Source organism: Gavia stellata, chromosome 24 (assembly GCF_030936135.1).
Source record: "Gavia stellata isolate bGavSte3 chromosome 24, bGavSte3.hap2, whole genome shotgun sequence".
In the NCBI taxonomy this organism is placed as follows: Eukaryota; Metazoa; Chordata; class Aves; order Gaviiformes; family Gaviidae; genus Gavia; species Gavia stellata.
Genome location: NC_082617.1, coordinates 12601708 through 12626070, shown reverse-complemented (window position 1 = coordinate 12626070; position 24363 = coordinate 12601708). Strand labels below are relative to the sequence as shown.

Here is a 24363-nt window from a genome sequence, read left to right as displayed (position 1 = left end):
ACTCTTCTGTATATAAGACGACAAACTTTGGGGAGGGGGTACCAAAACTCATGCACTGGTATCTTCAAAGTCCAATGCTATGTCACAGGTTCAGGCTAAGTTCATTTCTAGGAGTAGCCCATATACCCCTTCAATTAGCATAAAGAGGGACAAGGGCAGTCAAAGGTCAAGAGAAGTTCAAAATAGCATAACCTCTTTTTGCTAGTGTTCCCAAATGTTCCTAATCCTGCAAAGTTCTCCAAGCTGTCCTTGCCATCGTGTTTACTATACAGTTGTAAAAGTCAAAGAACAAGGCCTGGCTTGATACAAGGGAAGTAAGAAATCGAGTGCTTGAGAATAGGTAGTATTGTTGCTTAAAACAGGAGAAATAATTGATTTATGTTATGGTGGCCAATTAGGCTGTAAAGTGAAAAACTCTTAAAGAAACCCTGTGGCTTCAAGGGAGCTTCTGGCTCTGATTTCTGCTCAGCAAATAGGGGTACCCCAATAAAGGTCATCAGCTCCATGAGCTAAATTATTAATTCCTTTCATGCCACTCAGGGCTTGTAAACAGTATATAATACAAGAAAACAATTGGCACTGTTCACTTACTGGGCAGAGGAGAGGTCAGAGGGTAAATAGTTGTATTGGCAGCAGCTGTTCTTCATAGCTGAGCAGACTTTTGTCCTTTTAATCTTTTAGAGCAAACCAGTTTCCAAAATCTTAGCTGGTTGTTAATCTGTATCCCCTCTCCTTTAGCTAAATTGTTTTGAGGAGTTTAATGTGTTGCATATAATTATGAAAATGGAAAGGGCTGGAGGGGAGGCTGAGGGGTATGGGTAAGAGAACAAAACCAGTGTTGCCATCTTTGATAAACAGCTGTTTGACTTTTTTTAATACTAATTTACATGATGAGAGAAATTTTAAAATCTACTTCTTCAAGGCAAGTTGTAGGATAAGTACTTGTGCTTTTGTATACTTTATAAAAAAAATTAGAAGTATGATTTTGAGATTTATAGGTTATAAGTACCCCTCTGCCAGTAATGCAAGAATGGAAATGTTGAGGTGTTTCTACTCTTCTGGTATTGTAGACTTGCCATGTTCCACGTTCACACAGTCTGCAGGCTCTCGGCCAGCTGCTGGGTACGGCATCGCTTGGTTTACAGGAGCGCTTGACAGGACATTGAGGCAGTTCCAGTAATGTCAAACTTGAACAACCGGACAGCTGTGACTGCAGTGTGTCAGCCTTGGTGAACATATTGCAAATAGTAATTAAAATACGTAATTTCAAGCATGAACTGAAATTATCCTTTCCAAGTGTAGCTAAGAGACACTGTTTCACTTCATTGTTCATAGCCTTTAACATGGCATTATAGCAAACAAGCTAAAACTATGGGACTTGAAAGGTTTACACTGGCGCTCTCTAAATGCTTACCACTCCGAAATTTCTCCTCAGAAGGCACGTGCATTATTTGGTTGCTTTTGAATGATACTTGATAAACTATTCCAGATGTTTGCAGGTGTAGCTTACTACCCTAAGTGACTGTGGCTCACACAATGTCTTCTCAAGTGGTCCGGACTGCTGCTAGCTGCTTGGAGCCGGCTCCTTGCCATCTGGCTGGCTTGTTGGGCAGTTGACCTCTTTTTGCCAGAGAGCAGCAGGTAACCTTTAAATGACCATCTGCTAATCTGTTACTTCAACCTTTCTGAAAGCTGAGTTGTGCTCAATACTGATATTTATATGGGCTAAATCTTACCACTCTCAGAAGAAGAAAAGTAACTTTAATGCTGCGCTTACTTTTCAGGTTATTTTGGCTGTTTGTGAAAGCATATATAGCTTTAAATAGGAAAAAAAATACAAAACTCTTTCCAGGTGCCTGAAACTGCTATATTGCGTATGAAGAATCTTTTTTACTTACGAAGATGTGTATGGTTTATGACCTGCTAGCTCTTTCCAAGGGTTAGCAGTTCCCACACCAGGGAGATTATAGTAATAAAGTGGAAAATAGGAAGATGCAAAATACAGTTTTTTCTGTAAGCAGACTAGATACCTTTAAAATGTACTGCAGATTGTGACTGTTGGAAATGCTGCAGTCTACCATGTCACATGCAGCTTTCTGAACATTGGTGCAAGAACTGCAAGGAAGAGCCAAGTGAGATTATAAATTAATGTTTAGATGTTCTAGGCAGTAAATGTATTGATAGGACAGGAATAACCCAGGGCTTTTCTTGAATAAATCTGCTATTGTGTTTGCTGCTGTTTTTGGCTGGTATTTAGCATGTTGAACTAAAGCTGCTAGCTTTGTGTAGCAACACCGAGCAGGTTCCTAAGCAAAGTGCTTGCTAGGTGTGGTAGGAGAGCATGGCAGGAGGATTAAGCTAACATAAGCATGGTGCTATGTCTGCTCTTCACGTTCTGTAAAAATGGTCTGCTAAAGTGTTTACATTTGTTTGTGGTTTGAATTAGAGCAGAACTTTGCACTTTTCAGTGTAAACACTGCTCTTCAGGGAACTGCCTGCTGCTGAATAAATTGGAATTGTAAGAATGTGAAACACAGGATTTGGACCAACGGCAAACCCTATCTGTGGGCTGAAGTTACGCTTCTGGGACTGTATTCTGTGGTTAGGAATGTAAACTTGTAGTATGTATTTATTGGGTCTTAAAGCTAAATGAGAATTATCTAATATATAATTATGTGGTATCTACTAGCATCGAAATGATGGAGATGGAGACTGATTTGTTTGACTTGGGCATTTGTGGTGATGTGCTAAGTATGAATGTGGTTTTTTGAGGGAAGATCAAGCCCCAAAGAATGTGTCTGTTTTACCTAATCTTAGGTTAAAACTGACCCTGTTACTGGAAGATGGTTCTTTCCTGGTTTGGGTGCCGGAAAGGTGGAACCTTCCCAAAACGCAGAGGGCATCTGGTTCATATCATGTTCGGACTTTGGGGTTTTTCATTAGCAAACACAGGAAAGTAGTTCTTTTTCTTTTTTCAGCTGAAAGAAAATACAGCTTTTGGAGTGTCTTGTATTTAAAGACACTTGTTTCTGATACTGATCAAATGCCAGCATTTTGCATGCCTTTGGAAGGGGATCTCTCTTCCTATCGGGAATCTTTTGAAGGTGCATAGGCACAGATGGGAGATCATCATGTCCTTTCATTCCACAGTAATGCTCCGCTTATAAGTTGGTAGCGTATACAGTTTAAAGCTGATGTAATTCAGAATTTCTTTGTGCTGGAAGTTGTTCTGAATTGATATTCTCAAACCATCACAAGTTACAGACTACCAATATGACTGCTTGGAAGAGGAGATCTGCAGATAATGTATGAAATAGAAGTATCTTAAGAGGAAAGGACAGCGTTGTTAAAAATAAACTGCTGCTTAAAGCAGCTTTCTCAGATGATCAAAGATATGCATATTCAATTTAAATGTAAAATTAAGTTTTCAAAATTAAAGATGTCTTGGCAACATGCACATCACAACTTTCTCATTTTCACTTTCCCATCAGCTACAGATGTGGAACAGATGAGTTCTTCCTCTCCTGTCCTTCCTATGAACTCCATGGGCAGTAAGTACCCCTTTTCTTGCCACATGTGATGAGGTGAAATTTCTCATTCTGAGATAATCCAAAGATACGAATTTGCACATCACGTGGAGACTTTGAGAAGTTTTAGAGCTAATGCTTACTCATGGAGGTGGGGATTCCCATCTATGATAGTTGATCAGGCCTTTCTCACAAAAGCAGCATAGATCAGGTCTGTATGTCACTATTTACACCAGCAGAACGTAGGTTGTGCGAGATCTTTTGCCACCAGTGATATATCAGTGAAGGCTGTAAAGGAGATGCCTGTATGTTATGGCGATACAAACACCTGAGGTGCTGGTAAATTATGTTGACATAGAAGTATCTATTGTAAGGCCATCAGTATTGTACTAGGAACCCTGTAGCCTGGGATTTCTCGTGAAACTGAAAGCAGTTGGTGAAACCCCCTTAATTTTCCCTGTAATTCTGGGCCTGTAACGCTTTGAGACTTTGAAGATCTGAGCTGCTGGAGCCCTAAAGGAATAGGATTGGGAATTCTCCATACCCCATCTAGTGGCATTTGCTGTGCCGCGGACCAGGCGCGCCCTGTCCCTTACCCACTAGATGGCAACAAGCCCTTGCCAGACTTGCGCGACGCCTTGGAAAGGGCTGTGCTCGCGGGGGTGAGCTCTGCAAGCTGCTCATTTAAAGCAACTTTCCGTGTCGTGTTTGGAAAGTCTCTGGATTTTTCAAATGTGGGAGACTGTTAACTGACAGGTCACTTTAAAAATAACGCTCAGATGTTCAGAACTGCTAAGAGCCATCCAGAGTCAGGGCACTGTCCTTGCCACCTATGGCATCGTGCTGGTGGACTCACACTTTTATTGGAGAACTTTGGCGCTTTGGAGAACTGTGGGTCCTCTACAATGGGAATATATGGCTCCTCTTTATAATGAGAACAGTTGTGGGGAATGAATGTATAATAGGCTCAGTTGCAAATGCGGGTAGTTATTTGTGTGCTGATTAATAAAGCACACTTTTGTAGGCATCTAGTTAGGTTTTCATGTACTTGATCACTTTTATACAGAAATGGGTAATTTCACATGCATATGGAGAATAATTTAAGTTGCTGTTTAGACACATGTATAGTTTATAAGGGTATATTGGCTAATATTCTGTGGAACCTTTGTAGCCTGCCAGAGCTCAGATTTACTGCATTCAGACCTCTTACACATTAAAAGGTACTAAACTAAAACTGTATTTTCCCCAGTATTCTCACATCGTAACGTATCTTCCAAATACTAAAAGCAAGGCTGTCTAATATGAACTGAATGACCCTCTTTTTCCCTTAAACAACTGTATATTATTGCTAGTCTGAATTTGTCTAGCTACAGCTTTCATGTCTTTTCTTTTGCTAAACTGAAAAATGCTTGTCAAACTTCTGTTCCCTATGAAGATATTTATATAAACTTTTGATAAACTAAATAAACTCGAGTTCTTTTGATGTCTTCCTGTCTTTTGATCAACCTTCAGTGCTGGTGGGCAGGCTGAGCTGCAGCAGCTGGGGTGTGGGCATGCTGGTGGGTGCCGGGGTCCCGCCAGCTGGTCGAAGGGCCGGGTGGACAGCTGGGCAGCAATGTCCTTAAAGTGCTGCAGCAAGTTTAGCTGTCGCTGGCCTGCCAGAGCCCCTGGGTGCTGATAGATGAGCCCTGGCAATTCCTGCTGGGGCAGTTCCGAGACCTCTTCAGGCCCAGCTGTCCAACTTCTGTAGCAGTGGCAGCGCTGAACGTGCTGGTGCTCCGTGTCGTCCTGATGTGTTCGGTTTGGCTAATGTCCGGGGCAGGCAGGTCTGCGGGGTGGTGATCTCTGGTAGGGAGCGAACAGCTGGTGCCAGAAACATCTAAAACTTCCCAAGCATGGATTTTGAAAAATTCTAAACATGTCTGCTAACCTGTCTTCCCCTGTAAGTTTTTTCCCTTGCTGTCTCATTACCAAACATGATTAAAGCAAAAAACTTGAGGATTTTTCACAACAGAGTAGAAAACTGAATTCTTAGGCTTATTTGTGCATCCAGAGCATTTGAGATCTGTGGAGTGTCCACTTAAGCCTTTTGCCTGTCATGCATCAGCAAATGGGGGATGGCCCCTTTACTGTAGGTTTTCCTGTTTGTCTGAAATGTCTTATTCAGAGTAATTGCAGTGAACTGTGTTCACATTTCCTTGCAGTAAAGATGAACACCTCTGTCAGGACTTCTGTATTCTTCTTCTGTATTTTCATACAGGTGTACGTGGGCAAAACCAGTAGGCTGAAATGTCTGTTTAAAATAATACACAAGTGCTTTCTCGTACGTCATGTAAGATGCCACTGGAAAAAATCCAAATTGTGCATTCTTGCTATTGAATGAGTTTTCCAAACATGCTGACAAATTTGAAATTTCAAAGGCAAAATGTCAAACTGCATCAAGAATGAGTCATTTGTCTAGTTTCCATAATGTTTAAACAATTTGTCAGGCATGCTTTCAGGCTGTTCACTTTAATATATTACTGTAGTAAATTCTCTATATCAAACTACCGTGCTTACCAAGGGATTTAGTGGAAATGCTCGCTATGGGTGACTGAACAGAGCCCTTTGCTGTCAGACCGGGGGGAGAGGGAAGATTTTTTCTAAAGCCCCAGTTTTGCAAAGAGTTCAGTCTGTTTAGTTTGTAACTCTGTTGAACTCAGCGAAGCTGTTCCTGTGTGAAACTGAACAAGTTTAAGTCTTTCAGCAGAACAGGCAAACTGGGATTTATTTTGAATAGTCACCTAATTGGAGTGTACAAGTAAGTAGTAAGTTCTGACTTGAATTCTACAGCAAGCTTAGGGGGACAGTTATTGTGTGATATCAGCACAGCACGTCTGAATGGGCTGCTTTAAAATAAGCCCATAAGCAACTGGAGGAGGAAACAAGGTGTAAGAAGTGCTTGGACCCTTTATTGCACAGTGCATTGACTTTGATACCTCTGAGCAAAAGAGCATCCACTTTCCCTGTTCGGTCATGCCCTGCCCTCCCCTGAGCACAGTGTTTTGGGGAGCGGTGGGGTGCATCGCAGGGGCCTCTTGCCTTTACTGCATGGCAGTCTTTTAACTGCAGCATCGTGCTGTCCTGAGACTGTGGCATTCCTGGGCACAGGGATGTGTCATGTAAATCATAAAGAAAAATTTGGAGGGCAGCTCAAGAGGTTGCTCCTTCCTGCCTCAAGGCAGTATTCATTACAGAATTCATTAACAGTGTCTGATCCTCCCTGGACACCCGCAGAGCAGGAGGGTCCCTGCCTGCCCTAGGCAGTCAGCTCCAGCACTGTCACTAGACTTCCTCCTGCACAAAGCTTTTCTGACTGAATGTCTTCCTCTGAAATTGAAGCTTGCCCTGCGCACCACAGCAATGGAGAATGCTCTCTGCAGCATCATCTTAAATAATGGAAGATTTCCTGCTTTGCCCCCTCCCATTCCTATCCCTGTCAATCTGAAGCCATGCAACTTCAGTCCTTTGTCATCTCTTGCTGATCACTTCATAGCACCCAGTGTTGTTCCACAGCAGGAGGAAATTTCATTTCCTATAACCAGGTGAAGCTTACAGGTAGGTTTATGCTTTACTGATAGCAAAAGGAGAGATTTAACAAAGGACCATAAAGAGTAAGGTGTCACTTTTATTAAAAACTGAGTTGGTTAATCAGCTGTTCTGTCTCCCTTATGCCCCTGTAAAAATTCCTGTGCAGTTCTTATGCGTGCTAAAAGCATGATGGAGCTCTTAACCTGGGCTAAATAAGATCATCACAACTTACCCAAATAAATTCTGAGGTGTGTAGGAAAAAAACCTTGAAATATCTCTTAATCAATATTTAAAATAGTAGTAGCATGGTAGGGCTCAGTGCCTTCCAGTGTGCATAGCTGTCTGGAACTAACTCAGGCTTTCCTGGACTTGACTCCACTGCAAAGCTTCCCTCTTCTCTTGGCTAACTACCCTGGGTCTGCTCTGCCCTGCAACTTCTCTTTAGCTGATGAAGCAGCTCTGAAAGATCCCCATTGCCCAGAGCACAGGGTGATCCTAAGCCCTGAAGGAGACGAGGAAAGCAGGGTGGGGCAGGGAAGGGTTTCTAGGGAGAAGGACCTGACAGCGGAGGAGGGACCATGGACCACGTCATGCTGCAGAGTCCAGCATGGTGTGACGAGAACAAGCTGGCTTGGAACAGAGACTGGGAATTCAAGGGGAGAGCAGTAGAAGAAAGAGGTTATTGTGTTCACCCATCGTCCTCTGAAATGTGACCCCTTCTCAGGCCGGGAAGGTATCTTGTTCAGTAGTAATGGGATGGCTTTGCTGTGTTACGCTGAGAGTGCTGTGAAGGATTAAGATGCTGTCCATGGAGGTGGTCTATTGCTATTACTTACATGCTGTAAAATAAAGAATTAACTTGGTGGGTGGCCAAAACATGAATGGTGAGACGTGGCTAGGGCTGACACCTGATGAACATCTGTCAATACAGAAGCGCGTTCTCTTTTTGCATTTCTTCTGGTACTTTTCTGATACAGATGGGCCTCTCTTGGCTTTAATTTCAGGAAGAGCAGCTGCTATAGTAGTAGCTCACTGTCATCTTTCAGCTTCTAAAGGTGAAGGTAGAGATCACCTGGCTGGTGGTGCTGGTGGAGTATAACCTCTGACAGGAGTTTTGTTTGTAGGCGTGGAGAAACTGTTCTGGTGTGTCGCCCTTGCAGATCCCTTTTGCTGTGTGGTAGAGGCTGTTTTTCAGGGTTAGGAAGAGGAAAGGTGCCAAAAAAGTCACTGGGAGCCAACACCACAGCTTTATAGCACAAATGATATCAATGCTCTAACTATAGAATTCAAGTTAAACCTTCGTTTGTGGTGGAAGTTACACATAATGTTCAAATTTGTAGTATAAATGAGAAAAATTTGAAGTTACTGAGTTTGCATGAGCAAAATTTTCTTTAAAAAAAACACAGCAAAAATATACCTAGTGCAAGATACTATTTTTAATGTGCTTCAGTAAGCAGTGCAGACTTATACAGAAATGCACCTGACAGCTGTTGATCAGGTTTCCATGTTTAAACAGAAGGCTTTTTGTATTCTTTATAAAGTATTCCACATGGAAGCACCTTCTCATGAGGCTGATAAATGACAGGGAGGACTAACTTGGTCTATGCTGAGGATGGATCATGATTTTCCTGTACTTAGAACACCACCACCACTTCAGCAAATGGACTTCATAGACTTGTGAGGGCCCAATGTACTGCACGAGTGTCTGGGGGGCTGGAGGGCAGGATTGTTCTTGCACTGCTGCAGCAGCTCTTAGAATACTGAATTGAAGAGGAGCTTGTTCTCACAAAACAAGGTGCCTGGAATGCTTCATACAGTTAGTATGCCTCAAAAAAAAAAAAAGCTGTGTTTGTGCCCTGTTATAATGTCTGCTTTTCTACAAGGAATACTTATTTTATCCTGAATTTACTGCTCCATGAGATGTTAATCTTCACAGTGGCTGTCAGGTGCCAAAGAGTACCCGTGCTCCTAATGGAGCTGGATGATGTGTCCTGAACTTCTTCGGTGAGATAATGGTAGAGCCATAGACCTGCCTTACACAGTTACTAGTAGGCAGAACTCGAATAAACCACTTCTTCAGCAAAAAGCCTAAGTCACATTTCTTGCCAGAAAGACGCCCGAGCTGTACGCATGTGCAGTCTCTTAGCTAGCTGGTCCGCAGTTTGCATTCATTGATCAGTGAGTTGATAGAAACGAAAACCCACCGACAGCAATGAATGTTGATTGCAGCCATTAGATGGTAAAGATGTGCAGCGCTGTTCCTTCAGACCGCTCCGCTGTTACTGTGTTTTCACATGGAACAGTCAGGATCGCAGTCGTCTTGACCTCAGGACAAACAACTATTTCAGGGCTTCTTAAAATCTTAGTGACTTCTGGAAAGTACACTTGCACAGGGGGAGTAGTAGAAAAACATTCTTAAATTTAGAAAGTACATTAAAAGTATGATATAAATTGCTTTTTTTGGTAAAGGTGATTTGTTTTGCTTGGTTACTCCACTTGTACTACAGATTCTTGCTGTCGGGAATATCTGTTTCGTAGTTTATATGGTTCTTGACTCTGTGTACCCCAAGGACTTGAAAATTGCACATTCACTGAACTATTCTTGTATTTAAATTATTTTCCAAGAATTCTCACGAAGCATCTTGTCTTCTAACTCAATGAGGGCTGGGCCTCATCCCAGAAGTAGTCACATTACACCAGTATGAGAGACATCCTGCTTAAAAGCATTTCTCATGTCTCTATTGAGTCTGCTTCTTGGCTAGCAAAAGAACTTCTACAGTGCCATCATGTTTCCTGAGGTATCACCACTGCTGCTGACAAGCGGTTTATCGCTTTGAGCAACCGTTTCAGATGGCGAAGTTCTGCATGGTTCAAGATTTTTAGACCTTCATGGCAGGAAGGCTCCGGTGGTGTCTGTAGCTGTTGGCTGAACCACCTTCTATGGGCAAGTGTTTTGACAAAGGCCTGTTTTGATATTTTAATTCCACTAGGTCATGTGATACAAGCGTGCGAAGGGACAAAGTGCGCTTGACAGAACAGCCTTAACTTTCAAGAGCCTGTGCTTGGTCCCCAGACAGGTATCTATTTTGTTAAGTGCTGCCCATCTGTGACTGTACGCAGAAAGAAAATTATGCATGTTGTAAGAGTTCTCCTTGAGCAGCCTGTGACAACACTCCCTGGCACGTGCTTTGAGTCTTTTCTTCTTTTACCAGTTCTGCAGTCCCTGTGGGGGCAAAACAACCGCCCGCACCCTTGTGAGGGCCCGCGCTGTTAAAGCCTGCTGTGTGCAGTCCTGCATCTAATCACCCAGGCGGGACAGAAAGGGCACCATGTAGATACGGCTGAGGTGCCTGGGCATTGGGCTTTCCGTTCCGTTGAAAAGAAGGACATGTTCTTGCTTGCCTAGTTGTAAAGCAACAGTGTGAGTCGCAGGAGCAGCTGGACCTTGCTGGGAGGGATCCGGTCCTCAGCCAGCGTTCCCAGTGAGCAGCTGCTGAAATCGAGCGCAGGTTCCTGTGAGCAAATGAACTGACATTCCAAAGCTTTTTCCAGCGAAGCTCAAGTTGCCAGCCCAAATGGAAAGGAGGTTTCCCTCTTGATCTGGCCTGTATTCTGCTATTTTGAATATATACCGTGCTCAGATTTGTTTCCAAGTATACCATATGGTGTGGATACGTTACTACTTTTGTGCGGCCCGTACAAAACCTTCCATTACTCTCAGATACTTTTGTTTTGCACAAATTCTGCTCTAGTATAAAGTTTTAAATTTTTTTAAGAGAAAACAAACATTTCTTATACACTGTTTCATTTTTGGAGAAAGAAGAACTGGAAAAACTCAACCTCTGTAGCTCTTAATATAATCTGTAAATCATGACCTGTTAATGGCAACCATATGTGAAAAACTATGAAGGTTCAAGCTTTCCGTTTAACAGAGGGTTTGTGATAAACCTCAAGGTACAGTCAACGGTCGATGGTTTTTTCTAGTTCTCAAACTCACCGACAGCGTTGAATGTTCACTGAAGCTATCCAAAGATGGCTGTATACATGCACTGTACATATTTTCCATGCATATGTTTTCCATAGACTAGCAATGGAAACACTGCTGAGGACTGCACATTCTTTATTGTAAAGTCTTAAACTGCAAGTATTTTAATTACGAAATGGAACCATGAGGACTAATGAATTGCAGAAGTGTAACGCTACAGTTATGGATGTGAAGTTGCCTTAGTGTTTCTTAAAACAGCTTTGAGTATATCTGAATTGCAGTTGTGAAAGTGCCTTTCCTCCTGTGGATATGCACATTCTAAACAGCTACGCTAAGGGTGTTTATAATGTTTCCGATTTCTTTATAAAGTTCACTTAAATAAAAGCGGGAGGACACCCATCACTGTAAACGAACAAAAGTGAGAGCAGGGGAGAATCTATTTCTTTCTAGAGTGCGTAATGTCTGTTCATACGTTTGCCGCTCCTACCCCTTCTCTTCTTGGCCGGGGGTTTTTAAAGGCTTTAGCTGTGCCATTGCTTTGAGGCATGCGGATTCTCAGCAGCTGCTTGGTTGAACTAAGGTGACCCTTCAATGGCAGGAACATCTCACTGGGCAGAGCCGCTGGAGAGCGGGATGGGGACTGGTCATGATGCTGCTTCAGTCGCTCAATTCCGACTGGATTAACCTGACCCTAGAACGTTTTTTTGTGTTGGCTGCAGCCGGGATGATGTCTGTCGAGTGGGCAGGCGGCACAGAATAGGCTTCACCCGATCATCTCTTCCCTCTGCTGCCCCTGCTCTTGTCTGATACCCTGAGCTACTGAGACGTTGTGTCCCTACATGCTGCAAGAAACTCGCAGCGAAACCTTCCAGAGCTGTCTGTGGCAGCTGAAAGCATGAAAGGGCAAGTTCACAGAGGCATTTAATGCTGGACTTGGGTTCAGAGTCAGGTTCCTCCACTCCCCGTAGTGGAGACGGAGCAGCCTGGCGTTCAGGGCTTTGAGAAATCCTGCCCAAAGTGAACCGCTGCATGAGAAGTCCTTCTGATCCTCAGATCATCTTTAGTATGATCTAGAACACTACTGGAGCAGCTTAACTGCAAGTTTTACACAGACTAGGTAAATGTCTGCCTAAGAACGTACTGGTTAGAATAAATGAATTGCATTATCTTTCCCCTGAAAAGTGGAAAAAGGGATTTATTCTCTTTAAATCTCTATATTGCATCTGTCTATCTTCACTTTTTTCCACCTAAAAATGAAATCTGCTGCTATATCTGAAATAACTTTGCTGTGAGTGAAGCGGAGCCTACAGAGTTAGTGGGGATAATCTATCGCTTTAAAATTCTGGAGACTTGCTTTTAATTCAGAGTATTTTCTGTTGTCATAGGGACTGTTAAGCGTCTCTCTGAATATCCTGAGCTGATATATGTAACTTAATAAGTGTATTGTCTAATAAAGTACTTGAAACAATCTACTATATTGAGTAAGCTGTTTGAGAGATGAGCTTGCTCCCAGAATACAGTTTGTAGTCTGTACTTAAATGGACTGATTTTAATGGCTTCATTAAACATTAACTGGTACTGAAAATCAAAAGAATTCTCTGAAAATTAGTCTCACCTTTTTCTTGCCATCTTTTTGGAGTAGGAGCTGGGGGAAAGAACAAAGAAAAATTGAATTAATAACAAGCAATGCTCAGCCTCGAGTGTTAAGCCTCACGAGTGTCCTAGTGTGAAGGGTGACATGTGGTAGGTATAACGTAAATCAAGGAAACTAAGTTCAAGTCAAGCATGAAATTTTGGTTTTAACAAACCAAACCAGCGTGTTTATATTTAAACTACATTGTGAGAGAGGCTTTTTCATCAGTTCGCTACTTCCTCCTCCTTTTGTACCTCTGCTGACCTTCCACTTGGTAACGTCCGTCTTCTCATTTCACCATTTGAGAGCTGAATGTTAAAAACAAACTGTACATGTTATTTCTATACCCTGGCTGCAAGCTCCTTCCCTCTTGCAAAGTTCAAAGCTCTCCATCAGCTAGATTTCTGGACAGATTCCGAGATGATAAAATAATTCTCTGGAAACCGTAACTGGGCTACGTGCAAGGCTCAGGATAGACAAAGATGAAATCTTTACAACCATTCTGTTGTTGGAAGTTTTACTCCCAGAACTGCGCACAAAATCTGTTCTCTTTTGACTCTCCAAGTCCTTTCTCTCTCGGGGGGTGTCTGTGCATACATACATACATACGTATATATCTATATAGTGTAAGGCAACTTAGAGAGGATTACCCTGTTACAGCAAGAGCCGTCGGAATACTGCAGTAGTGAGTGCTGCCAGCACGGAGATAGGATTTCTCTTCCACATAGTCCTAGCACTTTCTTTTCTTATTGTTGCTCAAGTGATTGCCTATGACTTATCACAAAACAGGTCATGTCATTTTTCACCTACTTTCTTCCCTGTTTTGCTTCCCTGTTGAAGTGTCTTTATGCTTAATGGCAGCCTTGACAGTGGGGAGCAAAGCACCCGTGACAGCTTTGAGCTGGGTGAGCCAGGGCGGTTAGGAACGCCTCTACTCAATGGCTGTTGCCTGAGCCTACTGAACAGGAACTTTTGTTCATTTTTTTGCGTTAGCACGGCGGAACTGGTAAAATGCTGTTGAGGTTGTATTTTGTGGCCTGCTTAGTTTGGTCTGACACAGCCCAAAAGTTACTATCTGCACTGACTCTTCAGTATACCTTCCTCTCAGACTTCTTTTGCCTCGGAAGCGCTAAAACCAGCCCGTAGTGACAGCTGCCGCCTCTACTGTTATTGCTTAATTATTATTTTCTGTCGTGGAAAAAGCATGAAGCGGACCCGCTGCCTTCCCTAGATGCTAGAGGCTGTCAGCCATGGGACACGGGTCTCTGAAAGTCCGACTCTGTTAGTGCTGTACGTGGAATACCTCGTAAATGGGAATCCCTGTGAGGTCACCGGTGCAAGGACGTGAATCAGGGAGGTAGTGGATTGCTGAAGTAGAACTTTACTATGACAATACTGTAGATGCAGAGCACCTGGGATTTTCTTTCAACTTACAGTGGAGAGAATGGGTTTCTGTATGAAGAAAATGGTTTCCTCAAAATATGCATACAAGCCCTGAAACAGAGAGGTTAACCTGCTAATTGTCTGAAGTGTGGGAACAGGATTTAGTTAACGTTGTGGATGTTTCTGGTGCTCTGTGTATTTATGGTGCCTGAACACCCTAATTCAATCATTCTATTAGTTCCTCACAATAAGGCTTTTATTTATAGCAGGGCAGGAATCCTAACGGCGCTGCCCTGAAGTGTCACTAAGTAAATTTAACATACGCATCTGGTAGTGAAACAGCTACGCTTTCCCTTCCACCCCCCGTGCCATAGCTGTGACTCTTAGGAGGAAGGTGTGCAACCCCAGCGTACGGGAATCAGGGCTAAGATTGTGCTCAGCACACGACACGGTGTCTTGGTGCCTGCCTCGAAGCATCCACGGAAAGGCCATGTGCAAGCACGTTTACTTCGTCCTGTGACAAGCTTTAATTGCACTATAAAAATGTGTTTTCTTTGTAGACGTGAATGACTTCAGCAGTGTAAGCATGCAAATACACCTTGACAAGACAATGGGGAGACAAGAGGATGTAATCACTGGCAGTATTTTTAGTCATTGCTGCTGTTTCATTGAAATTTGGGTGAGCGTTTAAGTAGCAATGCCATGGCCAAACACTTCAGATTCAGCAGTCTTCTACAATTAGCGTTGGAGACATTTTTTTTAACTGTCCAACAGTTCCTTGGACTACTACTTGATAAGTCTTGGGACTACATGGAATCAGGGGACACAGTTACCAGCCTGTTCCATTTGACCTTTTAGAATGTAGTGCTGCGATGGTGATCCTAGAGAAAATAAATGCAGAGCTCTGCTGTGACCTGAAAGAAATACTGTTAATACCAGTTTCTAGCCATTTATAGAGGACTTAGCATGTTATTTTGATCTTATTTTGAGTTGACAAGCTTGCTTGTGGATGCAATATAGCCTAGACTTTTGTTAAGGTGTTTGACTTAATACCCTGTGACAACTTAAACTGGTATGATACAAATTTGCTGTGGCAAATGTTAAAAGGATTAAAAAATGACAAACGGGTAGGTTTCAATGCAATTCTGAGTAGGAACTGGATCAAGTTGGCCTAGTCTTAGAGTGACTGTTTGCCATGTCCCAAAACATCGCTGTTACTGGCCTGGGAGAAACGTAGTATCAGATGTTAGAAGGTTTGGGGGTTTTTTAGGGAGAACAGTGACACAAATCTGGATCTCTAGATAAATCAAGTATAAATGAATGCTTCAGTATAGTCAAATGCAAAGTTACATGTTTGGGAAGAAGGAACATAGACCATGTGTGAACATAAAGGGCTCCACTGCACGAGGCGGTACTTGCTGTGGTAGATAATTAACTGCATGTGTGTGCACAACTTGCCTTTTACTACTGTGCAAACAGTGAAATATTGAATGGGGATAGAGGCTGTTGCATTTGCGTTTAGTTCTCCTGTAAGTGCTGACATGATACTTTGTCCAGTTCTGGTACAGGCTGCCCTACAGAGATCACTGAGCTGGACAGGCTTCTGAAAAGAGGAGTGGAGAGCAATTAAATCATCAGAAAGACTGTCGCCAGTAAAGCTCTCTGAAGAAAACCAGTGAAGGTTAGGGAGTTTTGTCCTGTCTGTTACCAGTTAAGAGCACAGCAACACTGCCTTGGGCTTGGGAATGGGTCTGGTTTTGGAGGGGAAAACAGAACCCTGAAGGTGGGTGCTAGCAGGGAAAAATGGTTTGACTTGCTCTGCAGAAGCTTGATGTGTGAACTTCTGTTTCAAGAGCATATGGAGGAGCAGGAAGCTTTTTTGAACTATAGGGAGGTGATTTTGCAACACAACAAATTCTTTTATATTATACTTTCCTCGTTCTTGGAAAATACTGGACTAAGTCTCAGCAGGTGATTTTAGCAGAAAAATAATTTTATTTTTGTTTTGATTCTTTTTGCCAAACATGATACTATTTTAAAATAAGGCATTTATGAATGAGCTAGCCTAGATGTTCTTGCAATCTGACATCCCAGGTTGAGTAATCAGATGCCCTCTATTTTTTTAAGCACTTTACTGAACTCTTTCCAAGCCACTGAAATAGTGAAATAGTTGTAATTTTTAAACAAAACTCGTTTTACCTTCCTAGAACAAACACACAAGCTCTCAGACTCACACCCGCCATCTCCTGTTACCTGCTAAAGGAAGTATTTGTCAAATTTGCCTGTAGTGCGAAGGGTGGCTGGAAGACACTGCCGCGGTCTGAAGCTTCCTTGCTGACCTACTTACACAGGACTGATCGTACCGGATTAGGCTCCAGCTCACTATCCTGTCTCCAAAGTTGTTTTTGTGTAAGGTGAAGGGATCAGACGCGCAATGTCGCAAGACCTGCCTGCCTCTGCACCGAATTTTCCGAAGGACTAAGTACAGTTTCACCCAGGCAAACTGGGGAGGAGATAAGGAGCTTCCTCAGGACAGTAACAGCTTTCCAGCACCCCGAGGGTGGTGTAAGGGATGTTTTCCTGAGCAGACCCAGCAGGGATGGTTTTTGGAGCAAGCTGCATTTATGAGCTATTTGTACCTGCAGAGTACATGGCACACAAATTATCTCAGCCCAGGATGTCTTATTAAATAGTGTATCTTCATCTTATTTCATGTAACTTCAGAAATCGTCCTCGTTGAGAAAAAAACCCAAACCACTACCTTGGTGTTTGGGGCCACTATTGAATTGTAGCTGCTGGCTGCAATCAATAAAGCAGTTCTGACTCTAAAATAAAATCAAAACAGTGGCTAATGGATGTTTAGAAAAGGATACAAGGAGGAGAAACTTGCATATTTCCTACTAATCATCTCCTGTCTTCCAGACATTTTTCAATACGCACACAGACTTCTGGAGACAGGCTTCTGTGCATTCAGTAACCAGGAATGCATTCTTCTTTTCATGAACTTGCACAGCATCCCTGTGAACTTTTATCCCCCGCCTCTTAGGATAACATTTGTTGCTATGAAGATTACTGTCTGTATTAGATTCATCGTTTTTAATAGAGAGGAATCTCAGGTGTCCGCCTAGTGAATTCCTGCAGTTGTGCTATCCCCTGACACATCTAATGCTGGGTAAGCAGCTTCTGTAGATATAAATAACATTGTCTCTTTCGGTATATCAAACATGCTAATAATTCTTCATCACTGAATTACTGCATTGCTCTAGACCTAGGACGCTTTATATTTATTATGGTGGTGAATTTAGGGTAAGTACTTCTTCAGAAGATACTCCTATGCTGACTGCTCGTCTTGGCTGGCAACTCTGTGAAGATCAAAAAGATCTCCCATTAGCTGTGAATTTAGGCACAGTTCCTCTGCCTCGGCTTCAGGAAGAGAGATGATCCTGACTACAGATGATTCTGCTACTGACATTTTTTCCTGCCTCTTAGCATTTTAGAAATTACTGGCTCGGTCATCAGTATGACAGTCATCTTTGCAAAAATTAGTTCTTCTGGTGCAGAGAATTGCCTTTTTGCTCTGAGATTGGAACTAGTTGGACTTGGCCAGGCTTTTTCAGGGTAGGGAGGGCAGAAAATGCTTTCTGCTCTCATACTAGTCTCAACAGTCAAGGTGAGATTCCCTTGTTACTGTTTCTGAAATGTATAATGTAGCTGGAGACTATAACGTTAAAGAGAATCCTGGTTTTCGGAATTAAGGTCTCCTTTGCTTTTGATGAGCCAGTGCATGCTGCAAAGGTGGCATTGTGTGGGCTCATCCTGAATGTGATTCCTGCCCTGGTATGTGTGTTTTACAAGGAATCATTTCCGTTTTTCAGTGTGAGATACTGAAGAAATGCCCAGAACCTGCATGTGCAATTGACAAATACGGGAAAAATATCTTGCAAAGTAATCAGGAGAGAAATTTGAGGTATTTGTTTTGTTTATATGGTTTGATCTTTAAAGACTGTACTAAAACATGATCCCTGCTACAGAAGGGAAGGTCTGTTCCTGAGCAGGACATTTCACAGGTGGCTTCCTGCGACCCCAGACCAGTGGCACGACCCCCATTTACAGAGTCACAGAACTATTAAGGTTGGAAAAGACCCGTAAGATCATCAGGTCCAACCATCAACCCAACCCCACCATGCCCATTAAACCACGTCCCGCAGTGCCACGTCCACACGTTCCTTGAACACCTCCAGTGCTGCAGCGTGCCCGTCTTCATACTCTGATCATACATAGCAATATAAAAATACACATTTTCTCATATGCTAATTGGGACTTTTATATTTGACTCGCTGTTTGGAATATTAGCAATTCTAGCTGGATAAAGCTTAGGTTGTCTGCCTGGGAAGCAGTATGGATGGAGAGGGATCAAATGGAGGATTTGCTTTTCATAATCATAATGTCTCCTCCCGATTCATTGACAGCTGTCCCTTTGAAGATAATTAGTTTCTGTTTTTCAGCTTTATAATCCAACAATTCTCATCTGATAGTTCAAGATTTGGAGTTCTTCGTAAGAGAAACACCTCTAAAATCTCCCCTTCTGGTCCCGTTTTGGCAGCGTGGCACCTCCAGGTCAGTTTTATGCTGCCATTTTCTAAGACTCCATTTCACGATACGCTCAGTACAAGGAAGACTTTACTTCCAGTAACTGTAAATAACTGTAGCAGAGAAAGTGACATTACAATGACATTGTAATGAGCAGGAAAAAGACAGATGAAGATCCATCCCATCATCTTCCCCGTTCTTTTCCTCCCAGCCGTTGTGAGATTTCTTATCACTTGACAATGTCTGGCTTAGCTGGAAACGCATTATTCTTCTAATGAGAAGTATGTCTTCCTCGTGAGCGGAATGGGTGCCACACACAAAAAAAGTGCCCTGATCTCACTGAACTTGTGCTGGCTTCCCGTTTTCTGGGTTCAGACACTCCCGTTTAGTCATGGCAGGTACCACGAGGCCTCAAGGTACGGCGCTCCTGGCCCTAGGGAAAAATGTTACTATGTCCTACGCGTGGTCTAACTCCCACTACGTTTCATCGCTGTTTGCTCACGTTTTCACACCAAAGTCATTTAGCCTTGTTTACAAATGATCTAAACTACAGCGTGCACACGCAGCGCTGACTTCGGAGAACTTTGGCCATGTTTCTGTGGTACTTCCCTTTCCACTGCTTACGGCTGCCGCTCAGCCAGAGAGCAGCGGCACTCTTCTTCAGGTGTTACAATTTAAAATGGAAGTATCTTCAAAGACTCTTGAACAACCACTAAGTATGATTTTTTTTTTTTTTTTTTTGGAAAAAAGGCTCTCTCTCATATCTGGTTACCAGGCAAATATTCTGTTGGAAGAAAGACCTCCTCCCCCCCTCTTATATATTTAATTTCTTTGCTTTTGTGTGCTTTTAAATATTGGATGGATGTGGATATGACCCCCAGGTGAGCAGGACTCAGCCATTCTTTTCTGAATTGTACATTTAGGCTATTTAAATGCAGCCATCATGTGAAACAAGAAGGAGAAAATGTACTTATGTTCATTTAGAAGAATGATCTTTGGATAACGTCACCCAAATATTGCTGGATTTTTATCTTGCCTATAAAATAAATTGGTCCCAGTGTGCTGTGAGATGCACATAAAAGTTTGAATATTAAAGTAGTATAAAATTCAGATGACTTGGTAGAACTGGCTTTTAGAATTTTGAAAAAATTGGAACAGATTTACTAAGTACTATTTATGAGGGAGTAACGTACTGGAGATTTTAACCTGCGAATCTCAATCTATTGGCACCTTTCCTTTTTTTGTGCCCTTTTCTACTGCTCTTTGATGGCATTACCTGCCTTTTCCCCTGGGGTGTGATGAGACCACAACTGTTCTAGATGTGTTTTGTACCACAGCTCTCGCAGCATGATAAGCCACAGAGACTGATGATAATTCCAAAATTTGGTTGGTGTACTGTTCGTTGAATTGCGGATTCCGCAATCACTTCGTTATTTTTATAGTTTTCCTTTCACCCTGAACTCACTGGTGTTTAGAAAATATTTTTCAATATTTTAAGATACACCTTCTCCCCTTCTCTCTCCCAAATACTTACACCAGCAAACTGGTGTGTTTGCATGATCTATGTTTCAGTAATTGCTTTCTAACCGGAACAATTAAGAGCGGTGAGAGGAGAGGAAATTTCTCATAAAATGTTCCAAATGGAAATCTGCTTTTATGTGGTTTCACAATGACAGCCCAGAAAGCATAGGTGGATACACTGCAATAGTGTCCAAATTCAGAGAGCAAAATCTTTATACTGGGTAAGTAAACACCAGGGGTTTAGGAGGGAAGTCTGGTTCTGGTCTCAGGCTGCCCAATCCAAACCGACTGTCCTTCGAGGGCACCAAAAAGCTCACGCAAATGATACAAACGCAGTAGCCTCGCTTTACTCAAATATTTCAGTATGTTCTTAATTTCCAAAGCAGACTGCAGAAATACTGCATCTATCCACTGGTTACTGAAGGAAAAAAATGAAGTAAATAGGGCAAACAAAGCTGAAGCTAAGCTATCATGTATTTCAGATTGCTTAGTATTTGGCATGTGGACCAAATGCTTTAGATTATAAGGCATAAGCCTTTCAGAACCTTAAGTTATTTTAAAATTAAATGGATGACAGGCGCAGGTCTGCTGCATGGATTTGATTTTCTTTGTGTCTTAGCAGAAGTAGTAAGCAACGTCTGTAAGTATCCAATAAAGCTATTTTCTGCTATTATAGAGAGGTTTACTATGAGAAACAGAACTGAGACAGTACCACATTTTCAATAAAACAAATTGAACAGATTCTCAGAAATCTAGGTCACAGTAACAGATGACCTATACACGGTCCTAGTTTTTGATGCAACTGTCTAATCTGCTCTGAGAGTACTAGCCAGACATCATTCCTAATTGACCTTGATATTCAGTGAACAGAAAGAAAGCTAAAGCCACATGATATTTAAATCTTTAGCAGAAAAAAATATATGGCAAACTTGAATGCATTCTGTTTTATAACTAGTGTCTGTATTTGTCATGTGAACCTTGTCTGCAAACGTGTTGATCGTCTTAAAAATCTGTATTTGGGACTCCACCTAAGGCAATAAATCTGAATATGAATAGCCATTCATAACATCCAGTACCAGAGGAGAGGTTTTGTGTCCCTCGTATACCCGCGCTTTGTAATGCAGCTGCCCTGTCAGACTTGCCCAGACTTTCTCATGAAGGTATAATGTGCTCTGGCTGGGTGAGAGCTCTCTCGCTCCCGCGGACTACTCAGTTCAGCTCAAAGCACAAGACCTAGCGGCACCCAGATTTCAGGCACTGTAATTATGTAAATGGGAACTGCTGACACTCCAGGGCACTGGCATGCGTGCAGCTGTAAACGTACGTGTAATATGGGAGACTGGAAATTACAGTATGTATGGTTAAACCCTGACCACCTCCGTTTATAGACCGGGATGATCCTTTTTGTTCATGACATCGGACGTTAGACGTAGCGTTATTTACAGAAGGCACTATGGACTGCCTACACGTGAGAAAAGACGGATGTGTACTTTTGTGCTAAAGTGAATGTATGGCCTGCCAGTAAGCCCAAAAGAAATGAAGCAGTAAAGCCTCGAATGCTCATATGACAAGATACTTTTCAAGGACACTGTAAACTGATTTAGGTTACCAAATTAAGAATCAGTAAACATACCACAGGAGCGTTTGGGACTGATAACCTATAGTTTGCTGGACCTCCCCAACTCTTGTTTCAGCGTGCCTGTATTTGGCAAGAAACGACTGCGTCCCTCCTGAGGTTCGTCATCCTAGCACTGGAGCCATCAGAACACACAGATGATGTCTGTTGTGCGTTAAAAGCAGTTGTGAGTTGTGCTGCGGAGGAGCCCCTTGTAAGCTGATGGCAGCGTCCCGTGGGGAGACGCTTTAGCGTACCGCGTGCCGCTCCGTGCCCGTCCACTTCAGCACGCCCGCCGAGCGTCCTCCTGCCCTTAATCACACGGTGGCATCTCATCTCAGACAGTCTGGCCTTTTTGTGTCGAACGCAGGTTAACCCCAGGCCTGAGTAATGCGGTGTTGCAAAACCGAACTGCGTACAATCCCAAGGCAGTTACGATGGAAAGTGACCCGCTAACTGAGCGGGCAGAATTCCTGTTCTCAGCTTACAGCTATATTCACTCACATGTGCGTCTTTCGGCGGCACAATTAATTGTTAACGCAGAAGGGTTTCTGGTATTGAGATGCAGCACTTCAGTGCACTCAAAACTGGCAGTTTTATGCAATGGTTGTTCATAGCGATTGTGTTAATTTCTTTGCATTATGGTTCAGGACAGCTGCTGATGGTTCACACTATTTTCAGGCCGTCCAGGGAAAGTAAGAGTGACTGAAGTCTGTTCAGAAAGGTGATGTTGTCAGTCTGTACGTCAGTGTTGCTTCTTATGAAAATAACCACGCTTTTGTTTTATCCTTAACATAAAAATACCCAATTGTTGTCTTTTGAGTTCTTAATGTTTGAAACTTTTGAGCGATATTAACCAATACTGTTGTGGTTTTGAAGTGATTACAGCATCTGCTGGCTATTACTGAGACAAAATGAAATTCTTAGGATTCCACATTTTTTGTTAAATTGCCAAGTGTATTTCTAGATTTCAGCATACCTGATGCATTTTTATTGGCAACTAACCCTGTAATGCAATACTATATATTAATGTATAGTCACATTATATATGCATTGGTCTTTCACATCAGCTGCAACTTCCAAGTCTGTTAGTGGTTAACAAGTTTCTTCTTTTTTGTGAGGCTTCATAAACTCTCTACTGGAATAGCCATAACTGGAGCTGGGAAAACTGGCTTTTGAATTATCTGTTAGTTCTATGTGCAGTTTAAAAAACCCAGACCACACGAGAACAGCCATCAGCATCCTTTTCTTATGTGCATGATGGGATTATTCCCACGTCCAAGCTGAGTATGCAGATGTTTACAGGGGTGGGTTATGTCCAGACGTTCCTTTTATGGCTATTTTGATTAGGCAGAGGCTCTTTCTGCCAACCTCTAATGGTCTGTTTTCCATTCAAAGTGATATGCTTAACAGGTATTCAAACTCTTAAGACCTAATTGCAAGGGCAGAATTTAACTTCCCAGCATATTTTTTTTTTTTAGGCAGCACTTTCAAGGGGTGGGTTTTAAAATCAGCCTCTGGATGAATACTAAGTATTAGCAGTTCTAGAGGTAACAGAAAAGGTTGCTGTATTTTAAGAATAACGCGGTATTTAATCTAAAAGCGCTTTGTAGATAGAGGCATCAATATCCTTAACCTTTATTAAAAATAGTCTGCAATATCTTTGTTCAAAGGCCTATTTTAGGTAGGACCTTCTGGGTTTGTAAGTACCAGCAAGCAAAAAATTAAAAATCAAAATTGCGTGATTGTAATCTAGCCTGATTCTTATCACCTAAGTTTTACTGAGAAGTAATACACCCAAGGCATTGTACTACACCAGGAAGAGAATTCAAGGAAATTATATAATTATTCAGACAGAACTGACTCCTGTGAAAAGTATTTACATTCACATTTGTATTTCTAATGTTCTGAAAGAGCAGCTGAAAATTATATGAGCTGGCCCCTCACATATACGGATGTTCTGTTAATCTTACAAGTAGCAGCTTAGCGAGGATTTCACTTTTTTCAAAAATCGTGTCGTTTTAGTCGTCCAGTCTTTTTTTCCCCTGTGTTGCTCAAAGGAGCGATGGCAGCAAGTCCCTCATCTGCCTAAGGGGCTGGTGCAGAGCATCGGCACCAGTCCTACTGGTATCTCCCAGGTGCCCGGGAAGACAGACCTGTTTTCCTCATTTTAAAATTCTCCCGCTTTTACTGAGGTCACAAGGATTGCATTGATAAAATATGGTTAAGAGCAGCAAACAGCCCAACCTTTGTTTTTCTGTATTTTATGATACTTTGTATCTCCGCAGGTCATAATAAAAACACACATTTCGCAACCGCAGTATATTACAACTCTCAATTTCATTGTTTTTCCTGGGTGAAGAAGAGAGCTAAGTCATTCCTGCTGCGCCTGTAGCGATACACAGGGACGCTGCTGGCTGCTCTCTCATGCTGTATGCCTGTGCAAATTTTAAGAGTCTTAGTATCCAGTTGGACTGGGTATTTTATCTGGTGCTAAGCTGGTCGGGTAGGCAAGATTCATGGAAAAATACAGAAAATG

The 24363-nt window shown here is 42.3% G+C and overlaps 1 protein-coding gene across 1 annotated transcript in view; it reads left to right on the top strand.

The window, feature by feature from the left end:
• The first annotated feature begins 3542 nt into the window (after positions 1-3542).
• NR6A1 (nuclear receptor subfamily 6 group A member 1) overlaps positions 3543-24363 on the top strand; it is a 73244-nt gene continuing 52423 nt past the window's right edge. Inside the window, exon 1 of the mRNA XM_059828838.1 lies at positions 3543-3551. Coding sequence (XP_059684821.1) covers positions 3545-3551 — 7 coding nt within the window. The 5' untranslated portion in view covers positions 3543-3544. The remainder of the gene's footprint in view (positions 3552-24363) is intronic.